Genomic DNA, 27,944 nt, shown 5'->3' on the forward strand with positions numbered 1-27,944 from the left:
CCCCACGCCCCAGGCCCTTGAAGGTACTGAGAACCCTCCCTCATGTCCCCTCCTCCCGGCCCTTTCCCTGGACTCTCCCTTCTCCTACCGCATAGGCTGATTTCCATCAGGCAGGGACTCCCCTCCTGGAGCTCGGGCTCTTAACCCACCTCATTCTACCTCCTGTCTGCAGCTGTCCTCTCTGACATCACCTCTTTCCCAGCATACCTCTGGAGACCCTTACACTGGAAAACATGTCTCCTGGGGTGGGGTCTGGAAGGGAGGAGGGAGCTAGGCGGAAGCCAAGTCAGGACCCTGAAGGGCTGAGCGTCAGATCCCTGGGTACTTGGTCCTCCACAGGGGTGGAGAATGCGTAGGAGTGGGCCTCCCTCCCCACCACTCTTTCAGACCCAGACTCAGGCGGCTGGCAAGGGTGGGGTTGAAGGGACCGTGAGAGGCTAGACTGAGGCCAGGACTAGTTATGGAAAAGGACTGGCAGCGCCCCCTCCAAGGCCATGCCCCCTTCCTACATGTTAAAGGTACACCCCACGCAGCTCTCCTGGCCTTTTCTCCATGGGCCTGGGTCTCCCTCCCCCAGCCCAGGTGGTTTTCTGTTTTTGTTTTCTGTTTTTCTGCACCTTCCTTAGGGCCCTCCGTGACTGTACCCCAGCAGCTAAGCCTGGATACCCGGCCCTCCTTCCTCCTTTCTCTGCCTCTCAGCTACCTGCCTTCCATCATTTCTCCTGTCCAAGCCACCTTCAGGTTACAGTCGCCTCTGTCCTCTGCTACTCCAGATCCACCCCTCCCTTCCGGTCTCCTCCGGTCCTCTTTTCTTTGAAGATGGACCTTACCTGTCTCCTTCCCCTCCCCCTGAGATTTTTCCATTCAGCAACCCCAGAGCCCCCTCTTTGGGTCCTAGCTTTGCCCCAATAGCTGCTGATATCATCAGCTGACCGGCTGTGGGCAGTGGTTACCAGGGCAACGGCAAGGCTGCCTAGGTAGGCAAGTCTGCAGCCGATGTGGAGGTGGGGAGGAGGGCAGTCAGTGCTAATAGGGGTTAGGGTCTAGGCTTTCTACCTGTACCCCAAAGCTAGCATTGTTGGGGGCCTGGAATGGTTGAAGTTTTGCCACACAGAGAAGGCATGCCTCCTTACTTTTTGTGGTGGAATGGTTACCCTCTGGTAGGAAGCTTCCTTTTTCAAAAACAGTTTTCCTGGAGAGAAGTCAGGTCCTTCATTCTCTCCACTGTCCCCTACTTCGATTCCCAGGGGATCAAGGTTACAGAAAATCCAATGTGACTCTTCACGACCAGGTTCCTTCCATCTATCCTCCTCAGGAGAGGGTTAATGCTTGGATGGCCAATTCTGATACCCCTGCTTTTCCCCATCCCAGAGGTGGGGGATCCCCACGGAGGATCAACTGCTTCTGGAAGATGGTGGAGCATTATGAATGGGGTTTGCACTGCAGGTGCCTGGAGAGCTGGGTGGGCATAGCTTCCCTCAGTTATCAGTAACAGCCGCTAACTTGAATTCTGCTGGAGGGACTGTGAGTGTGGATATCACAGAGCCAGCCGGGGTGTGGGAAAGGGGAAAACGCATCGCGGCCAATTCTGCTTCGTCATGATGCCAGCGAATGAGCCCCTTGTTTGAAATGGATCAGCTGCAGCAGCAGCTGAGGTGAACTGGACCAGCAACACACCCAAATACACACACACACACACACACACACACACACACACACACACACCCTGGGGCCGGCCACTATCAGTTGTTGGTGGGGAGGGGCCCGCCCGCCCAGCGACCGCTCCTCCTGCCCGCCCACCAGACACCAGACGCGCGGACTCCCTAGCTCCAGGAACCCAAGCTGGTGGCTTGCAGAGCAGCAGGGTACTGGGGAAGGGGGTGGGGGTTCAGACCGCTGAGCTGAGACCAGCTCCCCTCCTTCGCCAGCTCCCACCCACCCTAAGCCGGCTTTCTTCCTGTTATTTGTGCTCCGCTAAAGCGCGGCTGGGTTCCTGGAGACGCTGCCTCTTACCTAGATTCCTGAGAAAACGCGGCAACCCGTGGACCAGGGCCTAGACCCTTTGCCTCTTGGGGCTTCAGAGAGCCTGGGCCCCACTGTCTGGGAGGAGGTAGGTGGCAGGGTCTCTTGCCTTTCTTTCTTTCCATAGGTATTTTGGGCTGTGCCTCTGCATCTGACCATGGTTTTGGGTCATATCAGGGGTGCTAGGACAGGGTCAGCTTTGGAAAACGATCAGTGGGAGGATAGGCCTAGGTGGCCAGACAGGGTGCTCAGCTGGGTTTGACCTGACCAAAATCCCTTCTTATTTGGGAGTAAGGATGTATGTAGGCTATTACCATGCAAAGAGTCCATATGGCTCCCAGCACCCCCTTTCATAGGTCCTCCACCCTGCCTACCGTAGCCTCTCTGGCCAGAATTTCAAGGGGTGAGGGCGTGGGAGCACAGTCAGTGGAGGGAACTGTTAGCTTTTTGCTGAATGATGCAAGACATCTTTGGCAGCCTTCCTCCTGCCAGGCCAGGTACCCTCGGGAGTGGCAGGGGTTCAGTGAGGTCCCAAAGCTGCTGGTTTCCAGACCACTCTGGAGCCCCGCCTAGCTGAGGTTGGCCGGGTTGGGGTAGGGATTCGATGAAGAATGGGGCTGTGTAGCAGCAGTAGGGTGTGACTGCAGTGCTAGCCTGGCTCTCTGCCTGCCAGCAGCTAGGATACTGGGAGAGATTGGGTGCTGGACAGACCTGGAGAGCCTTGGGGTCCTAAGGGATTTCCTTTCCCCGACAGGCACCAGACACACATCCCTCCTTTGCTGGGCAGGCACAGCTGCGTGCCTTCTCCCAGAAGGCTGGTTGCCAGGCTGTAGCTCTAAGCCAGGCAGTGATGCTGTGGGAGTGGAGGATGTGGGGAAGCCCCCCTGGGCATGGGTCAGGTGAGGGCACTGTGAGTATTGGGGTCCACGTGCTCAGGACAGGGATGGGTTCAGCAGTCCATGCCAGGGAGCTGTGGGCACAGATAACGGATGCCAAGTGGAGGATCAGTGGGTGGGTGCAAGTAGGTGTCCTTAGCACCACGTGTCATTGTGTGGGGGGTCTGGCAGAGAGAGTGGGCGAGGGCGCTGGCAGGGAGGGCTGCAGAGTCCCTGTATGCACCCATGTGCAGTTCTGTCAGCAGCCCCGTGTTAGCTCTGCCTTCTGCATGTATGCTCCTGGGATCTTGTTTCAATACAGCCAGTTGGCCTCTCTGGGGCTGGGAGAGCATCTATCTGCGGGTGGGCATTGTCTGCAGAATTCTTTCAGAGCTCATGTGTGAGGAGAGTGGAAAGGGGACTTCTCCTGAATTCTGGAATCTGGATTTAGGGTGGGAGTTTCCTCCCCTCCCCCGATCTGCCAATCCTGCTGTATGTCAGGACTCAGATCTATAAGGTTAGAACAGGAACATGTTTGGACAAAGCAAGTCTGAGGAGTTGAGGGAGAGACCTAACCTTTTCTGAGGAAAGTGCACTGAAGTGGCCACTCAGTCAAGAGGGAACCTAAGAAAACTCTAATGAGCTCAGGCATATGTGTGGGGTCAGAGGGACGGAAAGGGGCAGTGTTGTCACTGAGAGCGCATGGGTAGGTCCTGGACCAGATGGGCTCTGCTATCTACTCCTGAAGCTGCCTGATCTTGTTCAGTGTGACAGGTGCCACTCAGTGTCGGTATCAGGAATGCCTAGTCCAAAGCAATAGGAAAAGGTTCAGAAAACAGTTTGCTTGAGAGAGAGAACAAGAGAAGAGAAAGTAACAGGGCCTTGCTGCCTAAGAAAAGGCCAGCTTGACTTAAGTAAGGCTTTTGGTGAGCCACTGGCCTAAGCAGGCCCAAACCCTGCTGTCCTGTGTCTCACCCCACCCTACAATACACGCATTCATTGTAGTGCGCGCCCAGTCCCCGCCCTATTGACTACACCACCCTTCTCCCACCCTAGGATGCTGTTTTGGGAACGGGTGACCTAGCTGGAGCCTGTCTTTATTTCTGGCATTGAGTTGTTGCCACAGCAACTGTGCAAGTGGGGCTGGGAGGGGGAGAGGGAGAAAACATGAAGAAGGAAAAAGGAAGGCAGGAAGAAAGAAAGAGACAATGAACGAAACAGAGGCAGAGAAGAGACCTCCCGGCCGGCCGGCCTAGCCCATGTGGCAGGCTTGCTGGACTCCTTCACTGTTTATGACCTCTCCAGCATGGCTTGGCGATGGTTTCAGGGCCGGAGCCTACAATTCTCACCCAATCCCCGACTCCCAGTTTCTGCTGTACAGGTCAGGTGAGAGGCAGAGAGGGCCAAGTGCTCTTTAAAACAGGATCTTTGGGGATGCACTGGGAAGCACAGGAAATTCCTTTGGCTTAAAAACAGCCCGGGTGGAATTCCATCCAGCTTGCCTTCCTTTGGGGGTAGCCTTGGGTAAAGCCCATCTCTTCATTCCTTTTGTTCTCATCTGTAAGGGAGCAGCCAATGTGCTGAGTCCAGCCAGCCGATATGAATAACCCCAGCACAGGGGCCCACAAAGACGACGTAGTACTAGCTTAGGATGGAAGCAAGAAGGGCTGGACCAGCCCACCACCTGATCTGTCTGCCTGCTGAACCTTCTACATTTCATTTCTACAAGTCCAGGGCTCTTTCTTAATCTGGATCTATCCCTGCCCGAAACTAAAGGCCTGGGATGGGTGGGTGTGAACCTGGAGATCCCTGTGGGTAAGTCTTATCACCCACATCCTGGGGAGCTGCAGAGCTCTGGTTGCTGTGGAGATGAGAGGGTGGGCGGTTTGAGGTGGGGCCTGGCTGGTGGCTCAGATAAGGCAGGGGCGCCCAGCTGAAGGTGGGTGTGGCTGAGAAGGAAGGACCGGAGCCTGCTGGCTGCTGACCTGAGGCTGGGAGGTTGAAGGGTGTTTTCCGACACCTGGACTGGCTTCCTCTGTGGTGCCCTACCCCCACCCCTTCCCTTCTTTCCCCTTCCCTTCCTGCTGCAGCCTGACCTTTTAGTCTGTGCCCACAGAGGTTACAGGACTTGGGGTGTGTAGTGAATGAAGGAATCAGGACTATGTCTGAGGATGGGAGAGGGACCAGGCCCGGAGGAGGAAAGTGAGAAATTAGCTTGGGCGAGAGGCCGCCACGTGGGTGAGGTAGGCAGATGCCTGTGCAGTGTGACTTAACGGAAGCTGAAGAATCACCCGCCCTCCCCACACACCTCCTTCCCTCCCACTCCCATCTTTCCTTTCTCGGCTTCGACTCCCCCCCCCCCCAAAAAAAAAACCGTTTTCCCCTGCTGGCCTTCTGACAGGCTCAAATGTCCCCAGCAAGAACCTTATTCAGAGCCTGGGGTTGTAGCTTAGTTAGCGTGTCTAGCTTGCATGAAGCCCCTGGGCTAGGTGGTAGCAAAGGTTCCAGCATTCCAGAGGTGAAGTTCAAGGTCATCTAGGTTAGGGTTACAAAGTTAGAGACCAGCCTGGGCTACTGAGAGAAATCTTACCTAAAACAAACAAACCAACACACTGCAGAAACCTTTCATTCAAATGCATATGTGCCCACTGAGGTAAGGCTCTGCCATTAGCACTTCCCCAAAAGGTGCTGTTCTCCGTGCTCTGGTACCACACAGGGATGCAGGACCCGGATGGAGCCAGAGGAGACGCCCTAGTACTGTGGGGCACCTCAGGCAGGGGCCAGCTGTGGAGGGTCTGGGAGGGGGAAGGGACAGAGGAGCACAGCAACACAACCTGAAGTGGTATTGTGGTCAGTGAGCTTAAGTGTGTCCTTGATCCAGGACTTCCTGAAGTCTCGGTTTCCTACTCTACCATCCTGAGAGAACAGTTCACAGGACTGAGACTACAGCACGGTGTCCGGGGGAGGGCAAAAGGCAAGACCATGAATTCGGTGCCCACAGTCAATCCTGACAGTCTGTAAACACCAACTGTTATGTAACTCTGCCCACTGGTGCTTGGAATCACGTTCCTGAGAGGCTGTGCGTGGGGATGTGCGTGTTTGCTCACATGTAACCGTGGTTTCCTATCTGGCCACATCCCCTGGGACCCCTTTGCTCTGGTGGGCAGCCACTGCTCCGTGTTGCACCCCACACCTGGTGTTCCTGGTGAGGTGCCGAATTCCTCCTGTCAGTCTTTGCTTGGCTGTCGTGCTCTCCAGAGTGCCGGGCACAGTTCCCCTGCACTCTAGGCCACCTTCCTGGTAAACTGAGAGGTCCTCTGACTGGCTGCCTTCATGTGCCCTGTTTTCTTGCTACCCACCTTCCTGCCCTTCCCCTTCTCATTGAGAAGCAAGTGCTTTCTCCAGAGCCTGTCCTCCTCTGCCCACCCTGGTGCTGACAATCCTTTGTTCCCTGTCAGCCTCCCTGCTGCAGCCTCCAGCCTGGGGCCTTGCATGAGCTACTGACTTCTTCCATCCTCCCCAGTGCTGGCCTCTGGCTTTGCTGGCCTTCCTTTCCCTCTGCCCGCCTTCCCTTCCCTTCAGTATTTATTCCATACTTCATGTGATATACTGAACCCTCTTCTTTTACCCCCCCCCCCCAAAGTGGGTGCTAGGATGACATTTTGACACATTTTGACTTTCTTTCTTTGTTTGTTTTTCTTTTTTTTCTTTTGGTTTTTTTTGAGACAGGGTTTCTATGTGTAGACCTGGTGGTCCTGAAACTCACTCTGTAGACCAGGCTGGCCTCAGACTCAGAGATCCGCCTGCCTCTGCCTCCCAAGTGCTGGGATTAAAGGTGTGTACCCATCACTGCCTGGCACATTTTGACTTTCTTTCCCTGCTAGCAATCGCACATTTAGACTCCTAACACTTAAGTCTGTGGGTCATGACCCCTTTTGGGGTTGAATGACACTTTCACGGGCTCACCTAAGACTATCTGCACATCAGATATTTACATTGCAGTTCGTAACAGTAGCAACATTACAGTTATGAAGTAGGAATGAAAATAATTTTATAGTTCAGGGTCACCACAACATGAGAAACTGTATTAAAGGGTCTAATTAGAAAGCATTAGGGAGGTGACTTTAAGGCCTCCAACAAGAAATGTCTCCATTTCCCCAGAGACAGCCCTTTCTTGACTTTCTGCAGCCCAGCCTTATCTGGGGTGTGTGCCTTTCCACGTTGCGTAGAACTTATCTATGAGCAAGTTCTCTTCCTGAAGGAGCCTGAATCAGTCCTGTTCTCCAAGAGGCTCAGCACAAAGTTTGGTACTGTGTTTAGTGGGGCAAAGATGCTCCAAAGTGGGTGGGTGGGTAAGTCAGCAGCATGTCTCCCTCTAGGTGGTAGATGGGCCTGTGGAGGGACAAGCGCTCACCTGTAGGGCTAAGCCATAGGTGTAGACCTTGCAACCAATGGCTATTAACAAAGTAAAATGCAGGGCCTAGTGAGAGAACACTGCCGGCTCCTCTTCAGTGTGTCCCACAGCTCATTTTTCTCATCAGATGCCTAGTTAGAGCATTTCACATAAGCACTGAGAAGGCTGGAGAAGCGTGGTGCTCTAGAATGAGAATCCCCTTAGCACAAACCTCACATTCCTCCTATCTGATGGAGATACCTTGGTTCTAGAATTCTTGTTTTGTTTTGTTTTCAAGACAGGGTTTCTCTGTATAGCCCTGGCTATTCTGGAACTCATTTTGTAGAGCAGACTGGCCTCATACTCAGAAATCTGCCTGTCTCTGTCCTGAGTGCTGGGATTAAAGGCATGTGCCAACCATACCCGGCCTCTGGTTCTAGAACTCTAAAGACTTGCGTGGCACATAACTGAGCAGACACTCTGCACCATACCACACCAAAGGCATTTCACTTGAGCTAGTTGAACTTGGACTGGTCCTTAATCTCCCCAAGCCTTGGTTTCCTCAGCTGTGAAATGGGTCTACCCTGTAGACTCTTGTGAGAATGAATTAGAATACTCTTTGTGTAGTGTTTATCTGTATCTAACATACAGTACCCAGCACAGCTATTCTGGAGCTGAAGCAGGAAACAATCACAAGCTAAAAGGCCTGCCTGGATTACAGAGTGGTTTAAAGCCAGCCTGCGTAACTGAGACCCTGTCTCAAAATAAACAAAAAATAATAATAAAGAAATAAAAACCTAAGAAGGCAGAGTCTGTGGCTCGGGAGAAGAGGACACTGAATTCAAGCGCCAGCATTTCATGAGTGCACACACAGAGTATCTGGTGCGCTAGTACTAGTGTACTAGATATTCGTGTTCTGTAGACCTCGAATGCGCTCACCAGTGACAGCTGGGGTACCGCAGCTGTCCCCTCTGGAAGTCGGCAGCCAGTTCATTGTGAGAGAAAAGCACCCACACCTGGAGAACAGCGTCCAGCATTAGATATCACCACCTCTGCAAAGTCGCTGTTCAGCAAAGGCTTAGCTCTAGCTGGAGGCACTAGAACAGGATGGCGCCAGCCTCCACGTGGATCTAGGAGTCTGAGGAGGCCTGAGGTAGGGAGAGGGGTGGGCAGGAGCAAGTAAATGTGGGCTGAGGAGGCTTGGAAGCGGGATAAGGACTGCTGACTGCTTTGGTGACATACGGCAGCAGAATGGTAAAGTACAGGTGGAAAAGATTGGGAGAGCCTGGCCTGGTAATGCAGACCTGGGTCTGAGGTAGAATGAGAATTTGCGGTTGGCTAGGGACATACAGTGCAACCCTGTGAGGAGAGATGGGGAGACTTACAAGGACATGGCTTTACCCCCAGAAAGAGAGAAATAAAGCAGGGACTTCATTCTTTCATGACTGGCTACAGAAAAAGCCCCCTCAGTCCATTAATCCCTGGAGAAATAGAAATACTATTAATAGTTTATCCTCTACATGGGATAGAGCATGTTTTATTCACTACGTATGCCCTAACTTACCTATTTCTTTGGGGCTAGAGAGACAGCTCAGTAGTTAAGAGCATTGCCTGCGCCTGCTCCTTCAGAGGACCCAGGTGTGGTTCCTGACATTCACAAGCCCCACTCATTTATAACTCCAGTTCCAGGGGATCTGATGCCCTCTTCTGGCCTCCATGGACAGCAGGCATAGATGTGGTACACAGACATACACACTGGCAATGCACCCATACACATAAAGATAGATAAATAAATACTATTGACTTGTCTGAGTTGCCAATGACAAGAAATTGTTACCACCACCACCACCCCCCCACACACACACACTTCCTTTCTTTAGACAAGGTTTCACACTATAATTCAAGCTGATTGGAACTCTCTATGTAACCCATGCTGGCCTGGAATTCAAAGCAATCCTCCTGCCTCAGCCTCCCAGGATATTATCATGTGCAGAGTATAAATGACTTACCCAAACCCACACAGCATCCAAATAGTAGTCACTGTTTAAGGCCAGGCAGGCATCTTGGCTTGAGAGGTCCTGTTTGAAACCACCGCAGGATCCTCCTTTCCCTTCTGTATACGGCTCTCCTCAGTCTGTGGCCGAATATGTGGAGGGTCGGTATTGGGAGGAGGGAAAGGAGGAGAGTTGGGGGTGTGGCCATCACCTTGTACATGGACTGGCCTAAGTTCCTAAGGACAGACAGTGTAAAAGGGGTCACCAGGCACTCAGAGCAGTGTGACAGCCTCTGAGCGTGCTCTGGGCACTTTGTGGTGGCAGAGACATAACCTGAGCCCCAGCGGTATTTTACAGTGTCTACGCAGCCTTCTGCCCGCTTGTAGGGAACAGAGAAAAGTGCGTTAGCTTCTGAGGACCAGCAGCAGCTCTAGGTCATGGCCATGGCTTCACCACCCCACCCGATCGATCCCCTTCCCAGGGCCTCTGGCTCCCTATGCTTTGAGTCTTAACTATTGACTCAGTGTCCCCTTGTTAAGCTTCTGGCGAAAATAAAGATTTGCCTGAGTAAACCCTGGGGAGTGAAACTAGTGGCTGGAGTGGGAGGGGCCAGCACGGCTTGGGAGAGGGCCCGGGCCAGAGCAGGGCCAGGGCAGGGGTGACAAGCTTGAGGATATAGAAGCCTGTCCACCCTGGGATGCCAGCTGACCCCTGCCGTCATTTCCTCTGAAGCCAGAGAACAATGGCTTAAAAAACAAACGCAGCCGATTCACGCAGCCGCCGCCTGGCCACATGCACGCACAACTCCCTGGCGCCGCGGAACCTGAGAGCCTAACGCCCTTACTGGGGCTCACTGTCCTTCCAGCCACCCGCGGTCAGCAGCCCAGAGAGGCCCAAGGGATGAGGACACCACAGAGCGCTGTGACGCCCTCGCTGCCGGAGCCGGGCCGAGCCTGACGTCTGTCCTCTCTCTACGTGCGCACCGGCCTCCGAGGGAGCGGCCGGCCAGCGGCTGCCGCATGGAACGTCTGCAGAAGGTGAGCGGGTTGCCCCCCGGGCCCGGGTGGGGACCGCTGCTCTCCCAGGTCCGCTCGGGAGTCGCCGGCGCCCCCTGGTGGCCACCTCCGTGCAGCACGCCGGGTTTCCCCACCCCACCCCATCCTGAGGCCTAGGGCAAGACCCGCTCCCACACCCTCGCACCCACGCGCATGCCCACTCCGCCACCTTCTCGCTCTCTCCAGCAACCTCTTACCTCCCCGGGGAGCGTCAGCTCCTCCAGAGACTCCAGTGTGCCCGGCTCTCCCTCCAGCATCGTGGTGAGTACTTATGGTGGCCACCTGCACCTCAGCTGGGAGGAGGGAGGGGCGGATCCCCTTCACCCCACCCCCCACGCCCCCACTCCCGCATGGAGGGAGGTCCTGTGAACTCTTGCAGGTGGAAAGACCCAGAGATCCCAGCGGAGGCTTCCTACTGCCTTGGAAGGGGCTGGTCTAATTGCGAAGAGCCTCAGAGGCAAAGAGCGTTTTTTTAAAAAGAGACCTTCCAGAGAGAGTATGCAGAGGGAAGCCTAAAGTCCCAGCATTTGGGAAGCGGAAATAGGATAAGGAAGTTCAGCTATAGAGAGGGTTTGAGGCGAGCCTTGATGAGATGAAACGCTGTCTCAAAAATTAAAATAAGCACTTATTCTAGGTCCTTAGAAGGAACAGAATAGAGTTGTTAACATGAGAATTGATGAATAACGTGTTTTCCTGATAACCAAGTCCAGCCGGTGAGTCCAGTGTCCTAGTGATGTTATGGGGAACGCTTCCATTTGGACCATTTCCCTTTAGGCCAAGATGGACAACCAGGTGTTGGGCTACAAAGACCTGGCTGCCATCCCCAAGGACAAGGCCATCCTGGACATTGAGCGACCTGACCTCATGATCTACGAGCCCCATTTTACCTATTCCCTCCTGGAACACGTAGAGCTGCCCAGAAGCCGGGAAGTAAGAAGGGCTCATTTGTGCAGGCCTGAGGGGAGCTGGGTGAGCGGGCAGTGGGGACCTTCTGGTAGTCCTCCTTGGAGGACTGAGCACAGGAGTGAGTGCAGGCCCAAGACTGAGGTGTGGCGGGAGGGGTTGGGGGGACAGCAGGAGCAGCCACAGCTGTATGGTGGTGACATGGAGAGAGGTCCCATAAGCAAAGGTGGGAAGAACAAAATACACAGAAGCTCCAGAAATTCTAGGCGAAGGAGTGGTGAACCATTGTAGCCTCAGTTTGCCCTCTGTCACATAGAAGTGCTGGTTCTTCTTATGCACCGCAGAAGGCAGTATATGGGGCAATGCTTGGTGGGGTGCTTTGTCACCTGTCTTCAGGAAAGGGGTCATGGTCATGGTGACACTCACCTTTGATCCCGGTATGCAGAGACAGACAAAGGTAGGCGGATCTCTAGGACTTGGAAGCCAGCCTGGTCTGGGTAGTAGGCAAAAGGCTACATAGTGAAACTTTGTCTCAAACAAAACAAAACAAAACAAAAACAAAAACAAAAAAATGAAAGGAAGAAAAGAAAGTTTTGGCATGCACTGGTGAGGTGGCTCTGCAGGTAAAAAGCACTTGGATGCATGCAAGCTGGACGACTTTAAGTGAGATCCCAGAACCAATGGTAGAAGGAAAGAACTGACCCCCGAAAGCTGTCCCCTGACCTCCACACACTGCCGTGGCATGTGCGTGCCCACGCTCAAGCAGAGTAAACATCCAAACAATACAGTTTGAATTGTAGGAAAAGAAAGCGGTCATGTTGGAGTGAACAGCCAACTGTCGGGCTGCAGAACCTGAGTGGCCCAGGAGAAGGGCCGCCTCCAGGACTGCTGCCTCAGCTCCCCCACTCCTTACCAGGCTCTGCCTGCCCTCAGGTCAGGGTCACACTTACTTGAGGGCGTGAGGCACGCAGCTCCCAGAGCCGAGCTTCACCTGAAAAGGCAGAGAGAACACTGGGCAGAGGAAGGATGGAGGCCAGGCCGGAGATCGACTGGGACTCCTGAGGGAAGAGGGTTGGTTAGGAAACTAGGGGAAGCTGGGTAGGTGGGGGGAACAGGGTCCCTCTGAGGGTCTAGGGTTTAATCCTACCTATGACTCTGATCATTCCCTCCCTTAACAGTGCTCATTGTCACCCAAATCCACATCGCCCCCACCGTCTCCAGAGGTCAGTTGGCTTTAGTCCTGCTTCGTTTGGGCCCTCCGTTCCCCTCCCCCAACGTGCCCAGCCCCAGCCCAGCAAAGTCCAGGGGATGACAGAGTCAGCAAATCCTGGCTCGCTGGTCCCTGGCCAGCTCATCTGTCTGCCAGACCCAGGGACTCTTTTAACCCTTTCCTTCTGCATAAGCGCCCTGCATGGGCAGATGGAGTCCTTGAATGTGCTTCCTCTGCCATGACATTGCCCTGGGGTTGGGATGTGGGGATGCTGGTGTAATAGGTTGGGAAAGGTGGCCTGTGGTAAAGCCATGTACCTGAGAAGGGGTATGGGGCAGAGGCTACAAGCTGCATACTTCTGCACAGGTGTGGGCGGAGAGCCGGACGCTTGGAATCATCTCTCAGACTTCAACACCAAGGACCACAGGGACCCCCAGGACCAGCCTGCCCCATTTCCACCACCCTGGTAGGTTTTATTGACAGCCTAGCTATGTTCTTTCCTTGGGACTTCACTTTTCCTTCAGGACCCCTTCCTCTCAGTCCCTACTCTTTGGGTTTCGATCTGGCTGGACCCTGTGGTAGTAGAATGTCAGGCAGAACAAGCAGTGAGAGTGATCTTGCGATCTCTTCCTTCTCACCTACCCAGAAAAGTGCAGGAAGGCCCACCTCCATGAGCTGTCTTGCTCATGGCCCCATTCTTTTTCCCTCCATTTTGTTCCCACAGCCACCACCCCCTGCCCTCATGTCCCCTTTCTCACCCGCTCTTGTTCTGTCTCTCAGAGACCACCCGCCCAGATTCCAACATCTACAAGAAGCCACCCATCTACAGGCAGAGAGGTGAGGGGTCCCCTGACTTCCTGGGCGCTTCTCCTGGCACATACTGGTGGGGTGGTGCTGCGCCATGCACTGAGGGCAGGGAAGGGAGGAGAGAATAGCTGCTCCAGGCCTGTCAGGCCCCTGGGCTCTGGGCCCTATCCCCGGTACAGCTGAGTTCTCGTGGGTGTGGAGAAGAGGTGAGGGAGCTGGAGCTGAGGGTGGGGTCGAGCTAGCTGGCTGCATGGCGAGCAGGGGTGGTGTGTGGACCGAGCCTGGGTCTCTCTGCAGAGTCCGTGGGAGGCAGCCCTCAGAGCAAGCACCTCATCGAGGACCTCATCATTGAATCGTCCAAGTTCCCTGCAGCACAGCCCCCTGACCCCAACCAGCCAGCCAAGATAGAGACTGACTACTGGCCGTGTCCCCCGTCGCTGGCCGTTGTGGGTAGGCAAAACCAGGAAAAAGAGAAGAGGCCAAGGACTCCCGTTCACTACTCTTTATTGGTCCCATGAACCCAGTTCCAGCCCACCCCATGGCCTCTTACTTCTCCGTCTTTTGTCCTTTCCTTGATTGACAGTTCATTTCTCACCTCTCCCCTGTACCTCTTCATGTTGCTGTGCACAACCTGTTCATCATTTCTTCCCTCTTGCTCATCATCATCATCATCATCATCACCACCATTTGTTTTTTTGAGTCAGGTTTTTCCCCTGTGTAACATTCCTGGCTGTCCTGGAACTCATTTTGTAGACCAGGCTAACCTCAAACTCAGAGATCCACCCGCCTCTGCCTCCGGAATACTGGAGTTAAAGGCGTGCTCCACCATGCCTGGCACTCATATTATTTTTTAAGGTTTTATTTTATTTGAACTATATGTACATGGATGTATGTGTGCGGGAGGGTGTGTGCAGGAAAGTGCAGTGCCTCGGAGGCCCCAGGCAAAGGACCGCTCTGGAGCTGAAGTTGCACAGGCTGTGAAGCACCCCTCGTAGGTTGCAAATGGAACCCGGGTCCTCTGGAAGAACAGTGCATGGCCTTAACCACTGAGCCATCTCTCCAGCTCCTGTTTGTTATTCAGTCACTTAACAGACATCTCTCAACCTTCTGCTATAGCCAGGCCCTGTGATAGGAGATTTGGAAAAGAGAGGAATAAATGAGAGAAGGGTCTTTGTCCTCAGGGAACTTAAATATGTGTTTCTTATCTAGTTTATTAATTTTTATTGTCTTGTTATTAATGTTACTTCATTATTATGATTGTTATAATTGGGACTGTCCCGGGCCTTCTACACATGAAGCACATATCTGCCACTAAGTTACATGCACTCTCAGTTCTGTACTCTGTTGTTTTTGTTTGTTTATGATTTATTTATTTTTATGTGCATTAGTGCTCTGCATGTATGTCAATGTGAGGGTGCCAGATCCTCTAGAACTAGAGTTATAGATGGTTGTGAGCTGCCATGTGGGGGCTGGGAATTGAACTCAGGTCCTCTGGAAGAGCAGTCAGTACTCTTAACCACTGAACCATCTCTCCAGCCCCCTACTTTGTATGTTTGTTTTCTTTTGTTTGTAATTTTTATAAAAAAGGTTTATTTCTAATTTACGTGTAGGACTGTTTTCCTGTGTGTGTGTGTGTGTGTGTGTGTGTGTGTAAAGGGTGTCGATTCCCCTGGAACTGGAGTTAGAGACAGCTATGAGCTTCTGTGTGGGTGCTAGGAACTGAACCCAGGTCCTCTGCAAAAGCAGCCAATGCTATTAAATGATAAGCCATCTCTCTAGCCTGGTACTTTGTTGTCTGTCTGTCTGTCTGTCTGTTTTTAAAAAAAACTTTGTTGTGCACATATCGCAGCACATAACGCTACCCCAGCTGCGTGGGAGCCTGAGGCAGAACAGTACGTGAGCTCAGGAGTGGCATAGGCAGGCCACACTGCCAAGACCCTGTCTCAGTTTTTGTGAGGTTTGTTTGTCTGTTGTTGTTTTGTTTTGGGTTTTCAAGACAAGTTTCTCTGTGTAGCCCGGGCTCTGGAGAGCAAGGCCCCTCATTTATTTCTCTTTTCTAAATCTGTCACAGGGTCTGGCTATAGCAGAAGCTTGAGCGATGTCTGTTGAGTGATCCTGCCGAGTAATGAGCAGGAGCTGGAGAGATTACTCAGTGGTTAGGATCGTGCACTGCTCTTCTTCTTTGATTAAGTAAAAAAAGGGGGGGGGGGGTTTAACCAGCTGCAGTGGTGCACTCGAGAGGCAGATCTCTGAGTTTGAGGCCAGCCTGGTCTATAGATTGAGTTCCACGAGTTCCAGGACAACCAGAGCTACACAGAGAAATGAGAGGGGGGAGGAGAAGAAGGAAGGAAGGAAGGAAGGAAGGAAGGAAGGAAGGAAGGAAGGAAGGAAGGAAGGAAGGAAGGAAGAAAGAAAGAAAGACAGAAAGACAGACAGACAGACTTTGCAGTGTTCTCTCCAAGGGCCAGCCCTGCCCCACACGCTGGAGAAGCCTGTGGCTGAGTGGCCACATTGCCACATTGATTCTGGGACCTCTATCTTCTAGAGACAGAATGGAGGAAACGGAAGGCATCTCGAAAGGGGGCAGAGGAAGAGGAGGAGGAGGAAGATGATGACTCTGAAGAGGAGCTTAAGGCCATCAGGGAACGGCAGAAAGAAGAACTCAGTAAGGTAGAATCTTGCCCCTACACACACACACACACACACACACACACACACACACACACACGCCACCCTCATGCCATCTAGGTGACAAATATTCTGGCCCCATAGCCAGTCTAAAAGGCAAGTGCCTTAGAAACATCTGCATTTGAACCACTGGGAGGCGCCTCTCCTACACCAGGATTCCTGGACTTTAGGCTGCTTTTAGAACAGAGATCCTGGACATTCAGATCCAAAGCACAGGAAAAAGAGGGTGCACCAGCACCAGGTTTCACAGGCTGATCTAGGGATGGTCAAGAGAAGCTCTTGGCATGGTGACCTAGATTAGAGAAGCCACTGTGGAAGGGTACCACTGACCATCTTCAGCAAACCTAATGCGTTTGAGTGTCCAGTAAGGTCAGTGGGTTCCAAGTGTGGACTAGCCACCTGAGAAAGCCATCGCTAATCCTCCCAGTTTGAACCCCAAGTTTGCACTTTTCAGAAATGGGAAGCTGGTGTCTTAGGCTGGGCACCATTCTCCTCCACCCCCAAACAGGTTACATCCAACTTGGGAAAGATGATCTTGAAAGAAGAGATGGAAAAGTCATTGCCCATCCGGAGGAAAACACGCTCTCTGCCTGACCGGACACCCTTCCATACCTGTGAGTGCCGTGGAGTGGGCTCATGGTCAGCTGGCCAGGGATGGGTGTGGGGTGGACGGCTGTGTGTGAACCATTATACTTAAAAGATTCAGTCTGGGTGTGAGGCCTGCATGTGTACTCCTTTAGGTCAAGAATATGAGTTGATAGCCAGAACAGATAGAGGTTCGTAGTACAAGAAACGTGAGAGCCCTGACTACATCTAATGGACACTGACTGAGGGACATGCTAAGCCCTGGGGACATTAGGAGTGAAAAATACAGCCATTTCCTCCGGCCAGGGGGAAAGTGACGGGTAAATCTACGTGGCTTTTGGGGCAGTGTAGCAGATAATGGTACAAAATATCAGTGAGAGGTTTGAAAGGTCAGTGAGAAGGCCTGGTAGGCCCCCTAAGTATTTTTTTAACGATTTATTTATTTATTTATTTTATGTGCATTGGTGTTTTGCCTGCATGTGCCAGTATGAGTGTGTCAGATTCCCTGGAGTGATGGACAGTTGTGAGCTACCAAGTGGGCTCTGGGAATTGAACCCAGGTCCTCTGTAATAACAGCCAGTGAGTTTAACCACTGAGCTACCTCTCCTGCTTCCCCTAAATCTTAGAAGAGGCAAATAAACAGTGTACATTTTTAATCCCAGCACTTGGGAGGCAGAGGCAGGCAGATTTCTGAGTTTGAGACCAGCCTGGCCTACAGAGTGAGTTCCAGAACAGCCAGGGCTACACAGAGAAACCCTGTCTTGAAAAAAACAAAACAAAAACCCAAAACAACAACAACAACAACAACAACAACAACGAAAAGAAGAGGCAAATAAATGGTATAGAAGGTGCTTCCAAATGTCATGGGAGTAAAAGTCAGGAGCTTGAGCCAGTGTGGCAGCCCAGAGAGCATGGGTACCAAGTAGCATGTGGTGAGGCAGAGAAGTGGGTGAAGAGGGCCTTGAGTTCTGGGCCTCTCAGCAACCCCAACTAGCCTGGACTTCTCTAGAGCCTGGTAGCTGGAGATGGGAGGAACAGAGCTAAGCACTCCAAGAGAGAGGCATGAGAACTCTTAAACATGACTGACCTTAGAAGTCATGATGGGTCACTGTTTTTGCATTCTATTGGTCAAAGCAAGACACTAAAGCTGGCCTGGTGGCACAAGTCTAATCCCAGAACTAGGGGTCTAGCCTGGGCTGGGGAGGAAAAAAAAAGACCCTATCTTAGTCACTGTTCTGTTGCTGTGAAGAGACACCATGAGCAAAGCAACTAATAAAAGAAAGCATTTAATTTGGGCTTGCTTACATTTTCAGGGGCTTAGTCCATTATTGTCATGGCAGGGAACATGGTGGCTCGCATGACACTAGAGCAGTGGCCGAGAGCTACATCCCGATCCAAAGGCAGAGAAAGAGAGCCTAGGCTTGGCCCTGGCATGGGCTTTTGAAAACTCAAAGCCCACCCCCAGTGACACACTTCCTCCAACAAGGCCACACCTCCTAATCCTTCTAATCCTTTTCAACAGAGCCACTCTCTGATGACCAAGCTTTCAAATATATGGGGCCTATGGGGAGATAATCCACCTGCCTCTACCTCCCAAGTGCTGGGATTCAAGTCATGCGCCACCACTGCCCGGCAAGGGAAATGATTCTTATTCAAACTACCACAGGCACTATCTCCAAAACAACAACAATAACAAAAATATAGGTTTTCTAGAAATGAAACTAGATTCAAGGTGTCTCAGATTCAAGGAACTACAAGGTCTTGCTGCAAAAAGGAAGCAAGATATATATATATATATATATATATATATATATATATATATATATATATATATATATACAGAGTTACAGGAAATAATCTTTTGAACTGGCTTGTAGATGAACATATTAGTCAACCTTCTGTCACTGTGTAGAAATATCTGGCTATACCTGTATATGAGCTGCTCAGGAGACTGAAGCAAGAGAATTGAACAATTAAAGCATCTGGGCGTAGTGGTGCATGCCTTTAATCCCAGTAGTTTGTAGGCAGAGGCAGGTGGATCTCTGTGAGTTCAAGACCAGCCTGTCCTACATAGAGAGCTCCAGGACAGCCAGGCCTACATAGAGAGATCCTGTCTCAAAAACAAAACAAAGAAACAAAGAAAAAAAGAAAGAAAAAAGTTTAAGACCTACCAAGGCTCAGAGTGAGTCTAAGTCTAGTCTAGACCACTTAGTAGACTCTGTTTCAAAATAAAAACCTTTAGATAGGGCTGGAGAGATGGCTCAGCAGTTAAGAGCACTGGCTTCTCTTTCAGAGGACCCAGGTTCAATTTCCAGCACCCAAATACCAGCTCACATAGGGTTTATCCTTAGCCCTGAGACAATTCCTCTTCTTTCTCTTCTTCCTCTTCCTCCTCCTCCTCCTGTATAATTCACTTAACTAAACTGTGAGCAGACACCATGACCAATGCAAGTCTTATAAGGACAACATTTAATTGGGACTAAATTACAGGTTCAGAGGTTCAGTCCATTGTCATCAAGGTGGGAGCATGGCAGCATCCAGGCAGGCATGGCACAGGAGGAGCTGAGAGTTCTATATCTTCATCTCAAGGCTGCCAGCAGAAGACTGACTCCAGTCAGCTAGGATGAGGATATCAAACCTCACACCCGCAGTGACACACCCACTCTAACAAGGCCACACCTCCAAATAGTGTCACTCCCTGGGCCAAGCACATTCAAACCATGACATTCTACTCCCTGGGCCAAGCATACACAAACCATCACAGTGGTGCACACCTTTAATCCTGGTGCTTAGAAGCAGACAAAGGCAGATCTTTGTGAATTTGAAGCCACCAAGACCTAGATAAGGAGTTCTGTCATTTAGAGCAGCACAGTGAGACCCTGCTACAAAAATCATTTGTTTTCTTTTTTCTTTTTTTTTTTAAGATTTATTTACTTATTATATATATGTAAGTACACTGTAGCTGTCTTCAGACACTCCAGAAGAGGGCATCAGACCTCATTATGGATGGTTGTGAGCCATCATGTGGTTGCTGGGATTTGAACTCAGGATCTTCGAAAGAACAGTCAGTGCTCTTAACCACTGAACCATCTCTCCAACCCGTAAAGATATTCATTTTACGTATGTGAGTACAGTGTAGCTGTCTTTAGACACACCAGAAGAGGGCAGATAGTTGTGAGCCACCACGTGGTTGCTGGGAATTGAACTCAGGGCCTCTGGAAGAACAGTCAGTGCTCTTAACCACTGAGCCATCTCTCCAGCCCATCATTTGTTTTCTGTATGGATGTTTTGTCTGCACGTGTGTCTGTGCACTGCATGCAGGCACAGAGGCCAGAATAGGATACAAGATTCCCCTAGGACTGCATGGTTATGAGCTGCCGTGTGGGTGCTGGGAACCATACTGGGAGTCTGCCTGAAGAGCAGCCTGAGCCATCTCTCTAGTTCCAAGTTTCTACTTTTAAAAAGGGGTGTGTCTCTGTGTATCTGTGTGTGTGTGTGTTGGACGTAGATATCAGAGAACAACTTTGTAAAGTCAGTTCTATGTTTTCTCCTCTACTTCTATGTGGATTCAAGGGATCAAATTTATATTGTCAGCGTTGCAAGGTATTTGCCTTTATCCCTTGAGCCATCTCTCTGGCCCTGTTCCTATCTTCTTAACTTCTCATAATTTTTGAAGCTTTGCAATATGCTGAAATCATATCTAAGAATAACACATCTTTTGGGGTTCAGAGAAGAGGGAACAGATCTGAGAATTGCTCAGATCAAATCCGCTGAAGTGAATCCTGTGACCCATCAGAAGGGCAGATAAGGGAGAGAGGTGTCAGGGCTTTATCCATGTAGAGCAAATGCTGGGAACTGAGTTTGGCAGGCCAGAACCTGGAGGGTCTGCAGCTGATATGTGTAGGAAACGGGAAAAGAAAGTAAGATTATAAGCCGGGCATGGTGGCACACGCCTGTGATCCCAGCACTTAGGAGGCAGAGGCAGGGGAATTTCTGAGTTCTGCCAGCCTGGTCTACAGAGTGAGTTCCAGGACAGCCAGGGCTACACAGAGAAACCCTGTCTCGAAAAAACCAAATCCAAACAAAATAAAACAAAAAAACCACCACCACCACCACCACCACCACCACCACCACCAACAACAACAACAACAACAAAAGAAAGAAAGAAAGAAAGAAAGAAAGAAAGAAAGGAAAGAAAGGAAAGAAAGGAAAGAAAGAAAGGAAAGAAAGAAAGGAGGAAAGAAAGAAAGGAAAGGAAAGAAAGAAAGAAAGAAAGAAAGAAAGAAAGAAAGAAAGAAAGAAAGAAAGAAAGAAAGAAAGAAAGAAAGAAAGAAAGATTACTCATAGAGAAAGGAAAAGGAAATTGGGTGACCAGGCCTGCAGAACATTAGTGCCTTAGCTAGCATGCTCACCAATGACCACAGAGTTCAAGGGCTACATAGTGAGACCCTGTCTTTAAGAAAAGGAAAATGTAGATAGAGGCGCATGAGGAGGAAAAGGAGCCCCGTGCTTGGGAGTCAGCAATGGAAGACATCCTGTATGGAAAGAAGGACCCGGGCTGCTGAGCCAGAGGCTGGCCTGCTTGGTGGGAATATTACGAGGTCTTTCCTTTGTGGTGACGCTAATTCATAGCTGGGGGAGTAGTGAGGGGGGTGCTGAGGGACTGCAGTGCCCGGCAACTGGCTCCAGGGCATAGCGCTTTGGAGGAGTGTAGAAGACTGGAACAAAGAGACACAGTAGGACCGGGAATGTATTTGCTTTGGTTTTGTTGTTGTTTGTTTGTTTGTTTGGTAGGTTGGTTGGAGGTATACCTCCACACCTCTGCCTACAAAATACCGGGATTAAAGGCATATACCACTATGCCCAGATGCCTTAAATGTTCAATCTTAGGTAACTGATACTAGCCTCAAACTCCTATCTTGCTGAGGATAGCCTTGAACTCTCTTTCTCCTCCTGCCTTTGCCTCTCAAATGCTGAGATTGTAGGCATTTGCTACCGCATCAAGAACTGAAGGACCAGTAAAGTGACCATGGTTAGGATGCATGAAGAGCACCCAGAACTCAGGTTTGGGGTGGGTGGGAAGATTTGCAAAGGGCATTTTAAAGAATATAAAGTCTGTAGTTGGGACCTGGAGAACAAGAGGAATACAAACGGTCCCAAGGGGTGGATACAGTCTCAGTGTTCCAGGTTCCTCTGTTCAGCTAAGGAGATGAGCTCTGTGACTTCCCTTTTGGCTTTGTAAAGTTAAATAGTCAAGTGCCCTCCTTATTATTCCCTTCAGCACAAGACCCTGGATATATATGTCATGTGGTTGTGTAGGTTCTTGACAGATCTAATCAGGCTTAACAGCTCAGAGTCATGAACGGGCATTACCTTGGAATCGTCACTTTCAAACACAAACATTTTGTCCTAGTTAAATTTCTATTGCGGTGATAAAACACCACGATCAAAAGCAACTTGGCAAGGAAAAGGTTTATTTTATAGCTTGTAGTCCATCATCCAGGGAAGGCAGGGCAGGAACCTAGAAAGAGGAACTGGTGCAGAGGCCATGGAGGTGTGCTCCTCGTGGCTTGCCTGGTTTGTGTTCTTGTATTATACATGATTGCATAGGGGTAGCACCACCCACAGTGGGATGGGCCCTCCCACATCAATCATGGGTCAAGAACCTGCCCCCACAGGCTTACCCACAGGCCAGTCTGTTGACGGCATTTTCCCTGTTGAAGGCATTTTCCCTGTTGAGGTTCCCCTTATATGTCAAGTTGACATAAAAAAAAAAAAAAGAAAGAAAGAAGAAAGAAAGAAAGAAAGAAAGAAAGAAAGAAAGAAAGAAAGAAAGAAAGAAAGAAAGAAAGAAAGAAAAAAGAAAAGAAAGAAAAACAGCCAGCATGCATTCTGAAAGTGATTTGGGGTAGAAAATGTTTCCGTGTACCTGATGCATTGTAATTCCGTCCATCAAAGTATAAATGTTCCTTATTATTACAACGTCATGACATACTTCAGCAGTGAGCGGTGACTGTGAGAACCAGTTACTTTCTTTCATCTCCCTTTCCCAGAGCATTAGTGGGTTCTGGGAATCCGAACTCAGCTTCTTGTGCTCTGACAGCAAACAGCCCCGAGCCAGTCCCAGCCTGGAGAGCTGCTCATTCCCGATGCAGACTTATCAGTCCTTATCCAAAATGCTTAGGATTCAAAGGGTCTCAGGCTTAAAGAGGGTCTTGTTTCATTTCTTGGATTTTAGAATATTTGAATAAACTTTACCAAATTGGAGACCCCCTAATCCAAAAAAAAAAAAAAAATGCAAAATCTGAAACCAACCCTTCCAAATCCAAAACTGAGAACCCTACCAGCAAGCCTGAAGAAGTCTGGCATGCAGAGGAGACTGGACTTCAGATTTTGAACTTTTGGTTTGGAGATGCTAAACTTATTTGAGAATAAGCACCAGGTTCCCCAAACCTGTTTTGTTCTCAGGCACTGAACTTCCAGTAGACTTTAGAGGGCTGATGCTTACAGTGTCGGACCTACCTACACTGGACGTTTAACAAAATGCCTGGTGAAGCAACTGCAATAGGATGCCAGCCATTTCTAATAACTAGACACAAAGGAGCTTTGACGAAGGCCCTCACTAAGAACGGTAGCTTCTATTCTGTCTCTGTGTGGTGGTAAATACCTTTGATCCCAGCATTCAGGAGGCTGAGGCGGGCAGGTCTTTGTGAGTTTGAGGACAACCTGATCTATAAAGTGAGTTCCAGGACAGCTAGGGCTACACAGAGAAACCCTGTCTTGAAAAAACACAAAAAGAAAGTTTCTAGACGTGGTGGCACATTCCTGTTCTCTCAGCACTTAGAAGACTGTGAGGCAGGTGCATCTTGAGTGCAAGGCCAACTATGGCTGCATAGACCCCTAGATTTAAAAAAAAAAAAATCCTTGTTGCAAACTAATCTCTGTAGTTATAACTTGTAGTGTTAAAAATTTAGTGATTTACAAAAGGCACAAGTTGCAAATAACCTCCAGTAATGCAAATAGGAAATGTGTGTGTGTGTGTGTGTGTGTGTGTGTGTGTGTGTGTAGTGTAGACAAACAACTATACAGTATGTTCATATATGGAGGCCAGGAGAGGACACTGGGTGTCCTGTACTATTGCTCTCTGCCTTACTTGAAGAGGAAGCTGAACTGGCAGTGATCCCCCTGTCTCCACCCCACACAGTGCTGTGGTTACAGGGGCACGCAGCCATGTGCTGCGTTTTATGTGTGTCCTAGAATCCAAACTCAGGTCTTCATCCCTGCAGAGCAAGCCCCCTTACCTACTGAGGCAGCTCCATAGCCTCAAATGGGAACGATCCCGACTGCATTCACTGTGCTAAGACCGTGACTGTGTCAGAACTGTGCTGTCCAAATGGCCGGAAGTTGACCCGCGGTTAATACCGTTGTCATGCCTTGGAGATTTCACTTAGAGCTGTTGTGTATTTGTAGATCTCGAACTTAACTTCATGGTGGCTGACATGAAATGAACCTTCACTTTGCCCGGGGTTCACACTAGACTTTTGGCTCACTTCTAGTTAGAGAGAAGAGGGAAGACAGGCTCAGCAAAGGCCACAGCAAAAGCTTCACTGTGGAAGTCCGTAGAAGCCTTGCTGGGTTAGGAAGGACTGCGGGGACCGAGGGCCTGAACCTGCGTCCTCTTGCTCTCTTTCAGCCTTGCATTCGGGGACATCTAAATCCTCTTCCCTTCCTTCCTATGGCAGGACCACCCTCAGCCGGGTAAGGCCTTAAGAGCAAGCAGGGGCGGCATGGGCGAGGTGTGTGCCCACCATGCTTCCGAGGGGCCAAGCACTTGGAGGTCCTGGGTGGTGGGAAGCCCTCCCAAGGAGACTGCTGAAGGTTGCCCTCCGCTTCCTCTGATTTCTTTGTATCGTTTCCTAGCTACAGTCCACAGAATTCAGCCCATCGGGAAGTGAGGCTGGGAGTCCAGGTGAGCAGTGGGGTCCCACGTCGCTGGGACGCGGGCCCCCCACAGACTTTATATACAGCCTATGTTCAATGTGGGCAGTGGTTTGTTTTAAGATCAGGTGAAGCTGCAGCTTCCGAAGCTGCCTCTGAACCTTGGCTCTTGTCTCCTTAGGCCTGCAGGTGAGCGCCCCCTGGAGGGGATCAGGAGAAGTTCAGGTTACCAGAGCCAGGCATGGGTACTGGTGGGGGAGGGGGTACGGGCCGACGAGGTGCTTGGCGGAAGACTGAAGACGACTAGGGTAAGGTAGAGAAGGTCCCCCTGACCCACTCTGGCTCACTGCGGCTTTGGTCTCCCCAGAACGGAGAGGGCCAGAGGGGGAGGATGGATCGGGGGAACTCCCTGCCCTGTGTGCTGGAGCAGAAGGTGAGGGCAGGGGACCTGACCACCACAGTGGGGTGGGCTTCAAGGGGGGGTGGTGAAGCCCACCAAGCTGAATGCGCTCAGGGTGCTCCTGTAGATGACGGGGTGGGGGTGGGGTGGCGGGCAGCAGGGAAGCCAAAGGAGATGAATGGCAAGATGGCATGAATCCCAGTGGCCTCTGCAGGCAGCGGGACCAGGGGAGTCAAGAGGGTTATGAGGACAGGAGACTAGGAACCTAAGAGGGCGTTCTCTGCCTCTCCAGATCTATCCCTATGAGATGCTGGTGGTGACCAACAAGGGGAGAACTAAGCTGCCTCCGGGAGTGGACCGCATGAGGCTTGAGGTATGCAGAGAAAGATGCGTGGTGGCATGGGGGAGGGGCCGCCCAGTGGGGCTGCCTTTGACTTTGAGGCTGTAGAGGCTACCTCCTTAGTCACTCAGTTGCTCGTGTCTCCACAGAGGCATTTGTCAGCAGAGGACTTCTCTAGGGTCTTCGCCATGTCTCCCGAGGAATTTGGCAAGCTGGCCCTATGGAAGCGGAACGAACTCAAGAAGAAAGCTTCCCTCTTCTGACATCCCTGCCAGTTCACCCTGTCCGTGACAGTCCCTTCCTTCTGCTGCTTCGAGGCCCTGAAGCTGGGGCTGTGAGACCCCACAGCGTCCTCGTCCTCTGCTGGCTGGGAGCAGCAGGAGGCAGGGCAAGAGCGTTGGGCTCCATTCCTCAGGGAGAGAGAGCCCAGAAGTGCACAGTCCCAGAGTCATGAGGCACGGACTTCCATCCCCATGGTGGGCCGGGGGGCCTTACCTTCCCTAGGCTTCACTGCCTCGCCAACCCAGCCCCGACTCCAGCACACAGTCAATGTTTGCACCCATACCCTGTCTGTCACCCTACACGAGGGTCCCCAGAAGGCAGTGAGGAGAAATGAAGGGGGCTTAGTGGGGAGGTCTGTCTGCTGTCCTGTACAGGGGGAGATGGCAGCTCTGGGACCCTGTGCCTGTCCACCCAAAGGCTCCAGCCAGCTGCACTCCTGACAGCTTCCTGCACTTGGGCCTGATGCTTCTCCAACTGGCAGAAGCAGGCTCTACCTGGGCCTCCAGCGGGGAGGTCATCCTCCCTCTAGCTTGTATGCCCTGTACTTTGCAACCCCTAAGCTTCAAGCCTCTTGCTCAAGACCCAGGGCTTCTTCAAAGCTGTGGCTAAGAGCAGAGACGCTGTTCACACAACGCCTCACCACCACCAGCCTCCAGGCAAAACCAGATAGGATGGATGCACCCTTCTAGCACCTGTCCAGGGACCACGGAGCCTAGGCCTCAGCCTCTCTGAGATGGGATGGAGACGCCTAGCTTGGGGCATCGCTGAGAGTCCAGGTCCCAGGCCCCTCCATGGCCATGCACCCCCTACTGTGCTCTCTACAGAATGTAATTTATTGGGGCATCCTCTGCTGCTTCCCTGAACCCCTGCCCTACCTAATTGCACTTCCAGTCCTGTCTGTCACATATGTACGTGTATATAATTATACATACATATATATATATATTTTGCCCAGGTCTGGGGTTCGTTTTTGCCCAGACCCTGGCATTCTCTGTCTACTGTGTGTGTGTGTGAGATCATGCTGGGGGAGGGGTAACTGCTTGGAATTAAAAGGTTGCACTGGGTCCCTAAATCTATTGTTTCCATCCATGCCTGTGCACGTCAGACAAGCACTCTACCACAACCAATAGTCTTACCTCTTCAGTTGCCCAGGCTGGACCTGACAGCTCTCACTCAGTAGCCCAGGAAGTTTTGGTCTTTTTGGTTCTGTATCGAGTAGCTGGGTGTACAGGCTTTAGACCAGCAGCTAGAACTATCTATTCATTTATTCGATTTTGTTTTGTTTGAAATAAGGTTTTCCATAGCAAAGGCTGGCCTTGAACTCCTGATCTAGTGTTGGCCTTCCAAGTGCTGGGATCACAGACATACCACGTTTGTGAGTTTTGTCTCATGTAGCCTACACTGGCCTCAAACTTACTTGTATCTGAGTTTGAACTTCCCACCCCTCTTACTTCTGCCTCACAAGGGCTGGGATACACTGACAGCTATGGTTTATTCAGTGCTAGGGATGGAACCCAGGGTTTCTTGCTTGCTAGCTGTGTGCTCTACCAGCTGAGCCACATTGATAACCCATGTTTGTTTCTTTATAAGCCACCAGCCCTGAGTCACAGGGACAGGTGACATCAGGTCGAGAAAGCCTTGGGAAAGGTTTAATGTGAGCTAGAGAGGGCCCAGCACTGGAGGTATACAGCTACTTGTCCAGGGGAAGCAGGACTGGGCTCCCCACGTGCTATCAGACTTCATGGACTGTGTCGTTCTAAAGCAGACCCTGTTTACTTAGAATTGACAGTCGCTGCAGAAAATGTTAAGTTCATTGGTTAGCAAGGGAAGCAACATATGATCAGATTGACTGGAAATGTTTGTGGCAGGATGAATTTTGGCACTAAAGGATTTGGAACTCCTGAGAATTTAGGATCCTCCAAAGTGAGGCTCTTGACCCCTAAAACAAAGCCTTAGGGAGGGTCCTTCATGCTTCCTTCTCAACACAAAGATGTAAACCTGGGAAACTATTTCAGTGGTTTCCAAGGCTTTTGCTTTGGTTTTATTTTCTAAACACCTCAGCATTTAGGAGCCGAGGGCTTAGAATGCAGCGCAGAGTGCTTGATTAACATGCATGAGCCCCAGGCTCTCTTGTTAGCAGTGGACACACCAGGCATGGGCCAAATCCCAACACCAAGGAAAGGAAGATTGAAAGTTCAAGGCCAACCTCCCCTACTTAGTAAGCTTTAGTCTAGCCAGGTCTGGATGAGACCTGGTCTTGAGAAGAGAAAACAGCAGTTGACATTACAGTCATGAAATCAAGGAGCAACAAAAATAATCTGATAATTTTTTAAAAAATGTCAACTCTGCTTCTTTTTTCAAGACATGGTTTCGCTGCTGTGTAGCCCTGACTGACCTAGAATTTGTTCTTGAGACCAGGCTGACCTTGAACTAATAGAGATCTGCCTGCCTC

The 27,944-nt window shown here is 50.8% G+C and overlaps 1 protein-coding gene across 5 annotated transcripts; it reads left to right on the top strand.

Annotated features, from left to right (window-relative positions):
- On the top strand, positions 1-26,564 carry Dmtn (dematin actin binding protein). Of its 5 annotated transcripts, XM_052191000.1 has the most exons (16): positions 1,767-2,110; positions 10,150-10,321; positions 10,526-10,600; positions 11,114-11,269; positions 12,421-12,465; positions 12,819-12,918; positions 13,233-13,289; positions 13,557-13,709; positions 15,805-15,929; positions 16,456-16,561; positions 24,226-24,290; positions 24,453-24,501; positions 24,652-24,659; positions 24,838-24,903; positions 25,163-25,243; positions 25,360-26,564. In XM_052191000.1, the coding sequence occupies exons 2-16, from the start codon at positions 10,304-10,306 to the stop codon at positions 25,471-25,473; spliced, it is 1,218 nt and encodes a 405-aa protein (XP_052046960.1). In that variant the 5' UTR covers positions 1,767-2,110; positions 10,150-10,303; the 3' UTR covers positions 25,474-26,564. The 5 variants fall into 5 exon arrangements, with proteins under 5 accessions (XP_052046959.1, XP_052046957.1, XP_052046956.1 ...); XM_052190997.1 differs by lacking the exons at positions 24,838-24,903; positions 25,163-25,243; positions 25,360-26,564 and having other exon boundaries at positions 1,762-1,865; positions 2,018-2,110; positions 24,652-24,816; XM_052190996.1 differs by lacking the exons at positions 24,838-24,903; positions 25,163-25,243; positions 25,360-26,564 and having other exon boundaries at positions 1,764-1,865; positions 1,981-2,110; positions 24,652-24,816.
- Positions 26,565-27,944: the final 1,380 nt, after the last annotated feature.

Source organism: Apodemus sylvaticus, chromosome 8 (assembly GCF_947179515.1).
Source record: "Apodemus sylvaticus chromosome 8, mApoSyl1.1, whole genome shotgun sequence".
Classification (NCBI taxonomy): Eukaryota; Metazoa; Chordata; class Mammalia; order Rodentia; family Muridae; genus Apodemus; species Apodemus sylvaticus.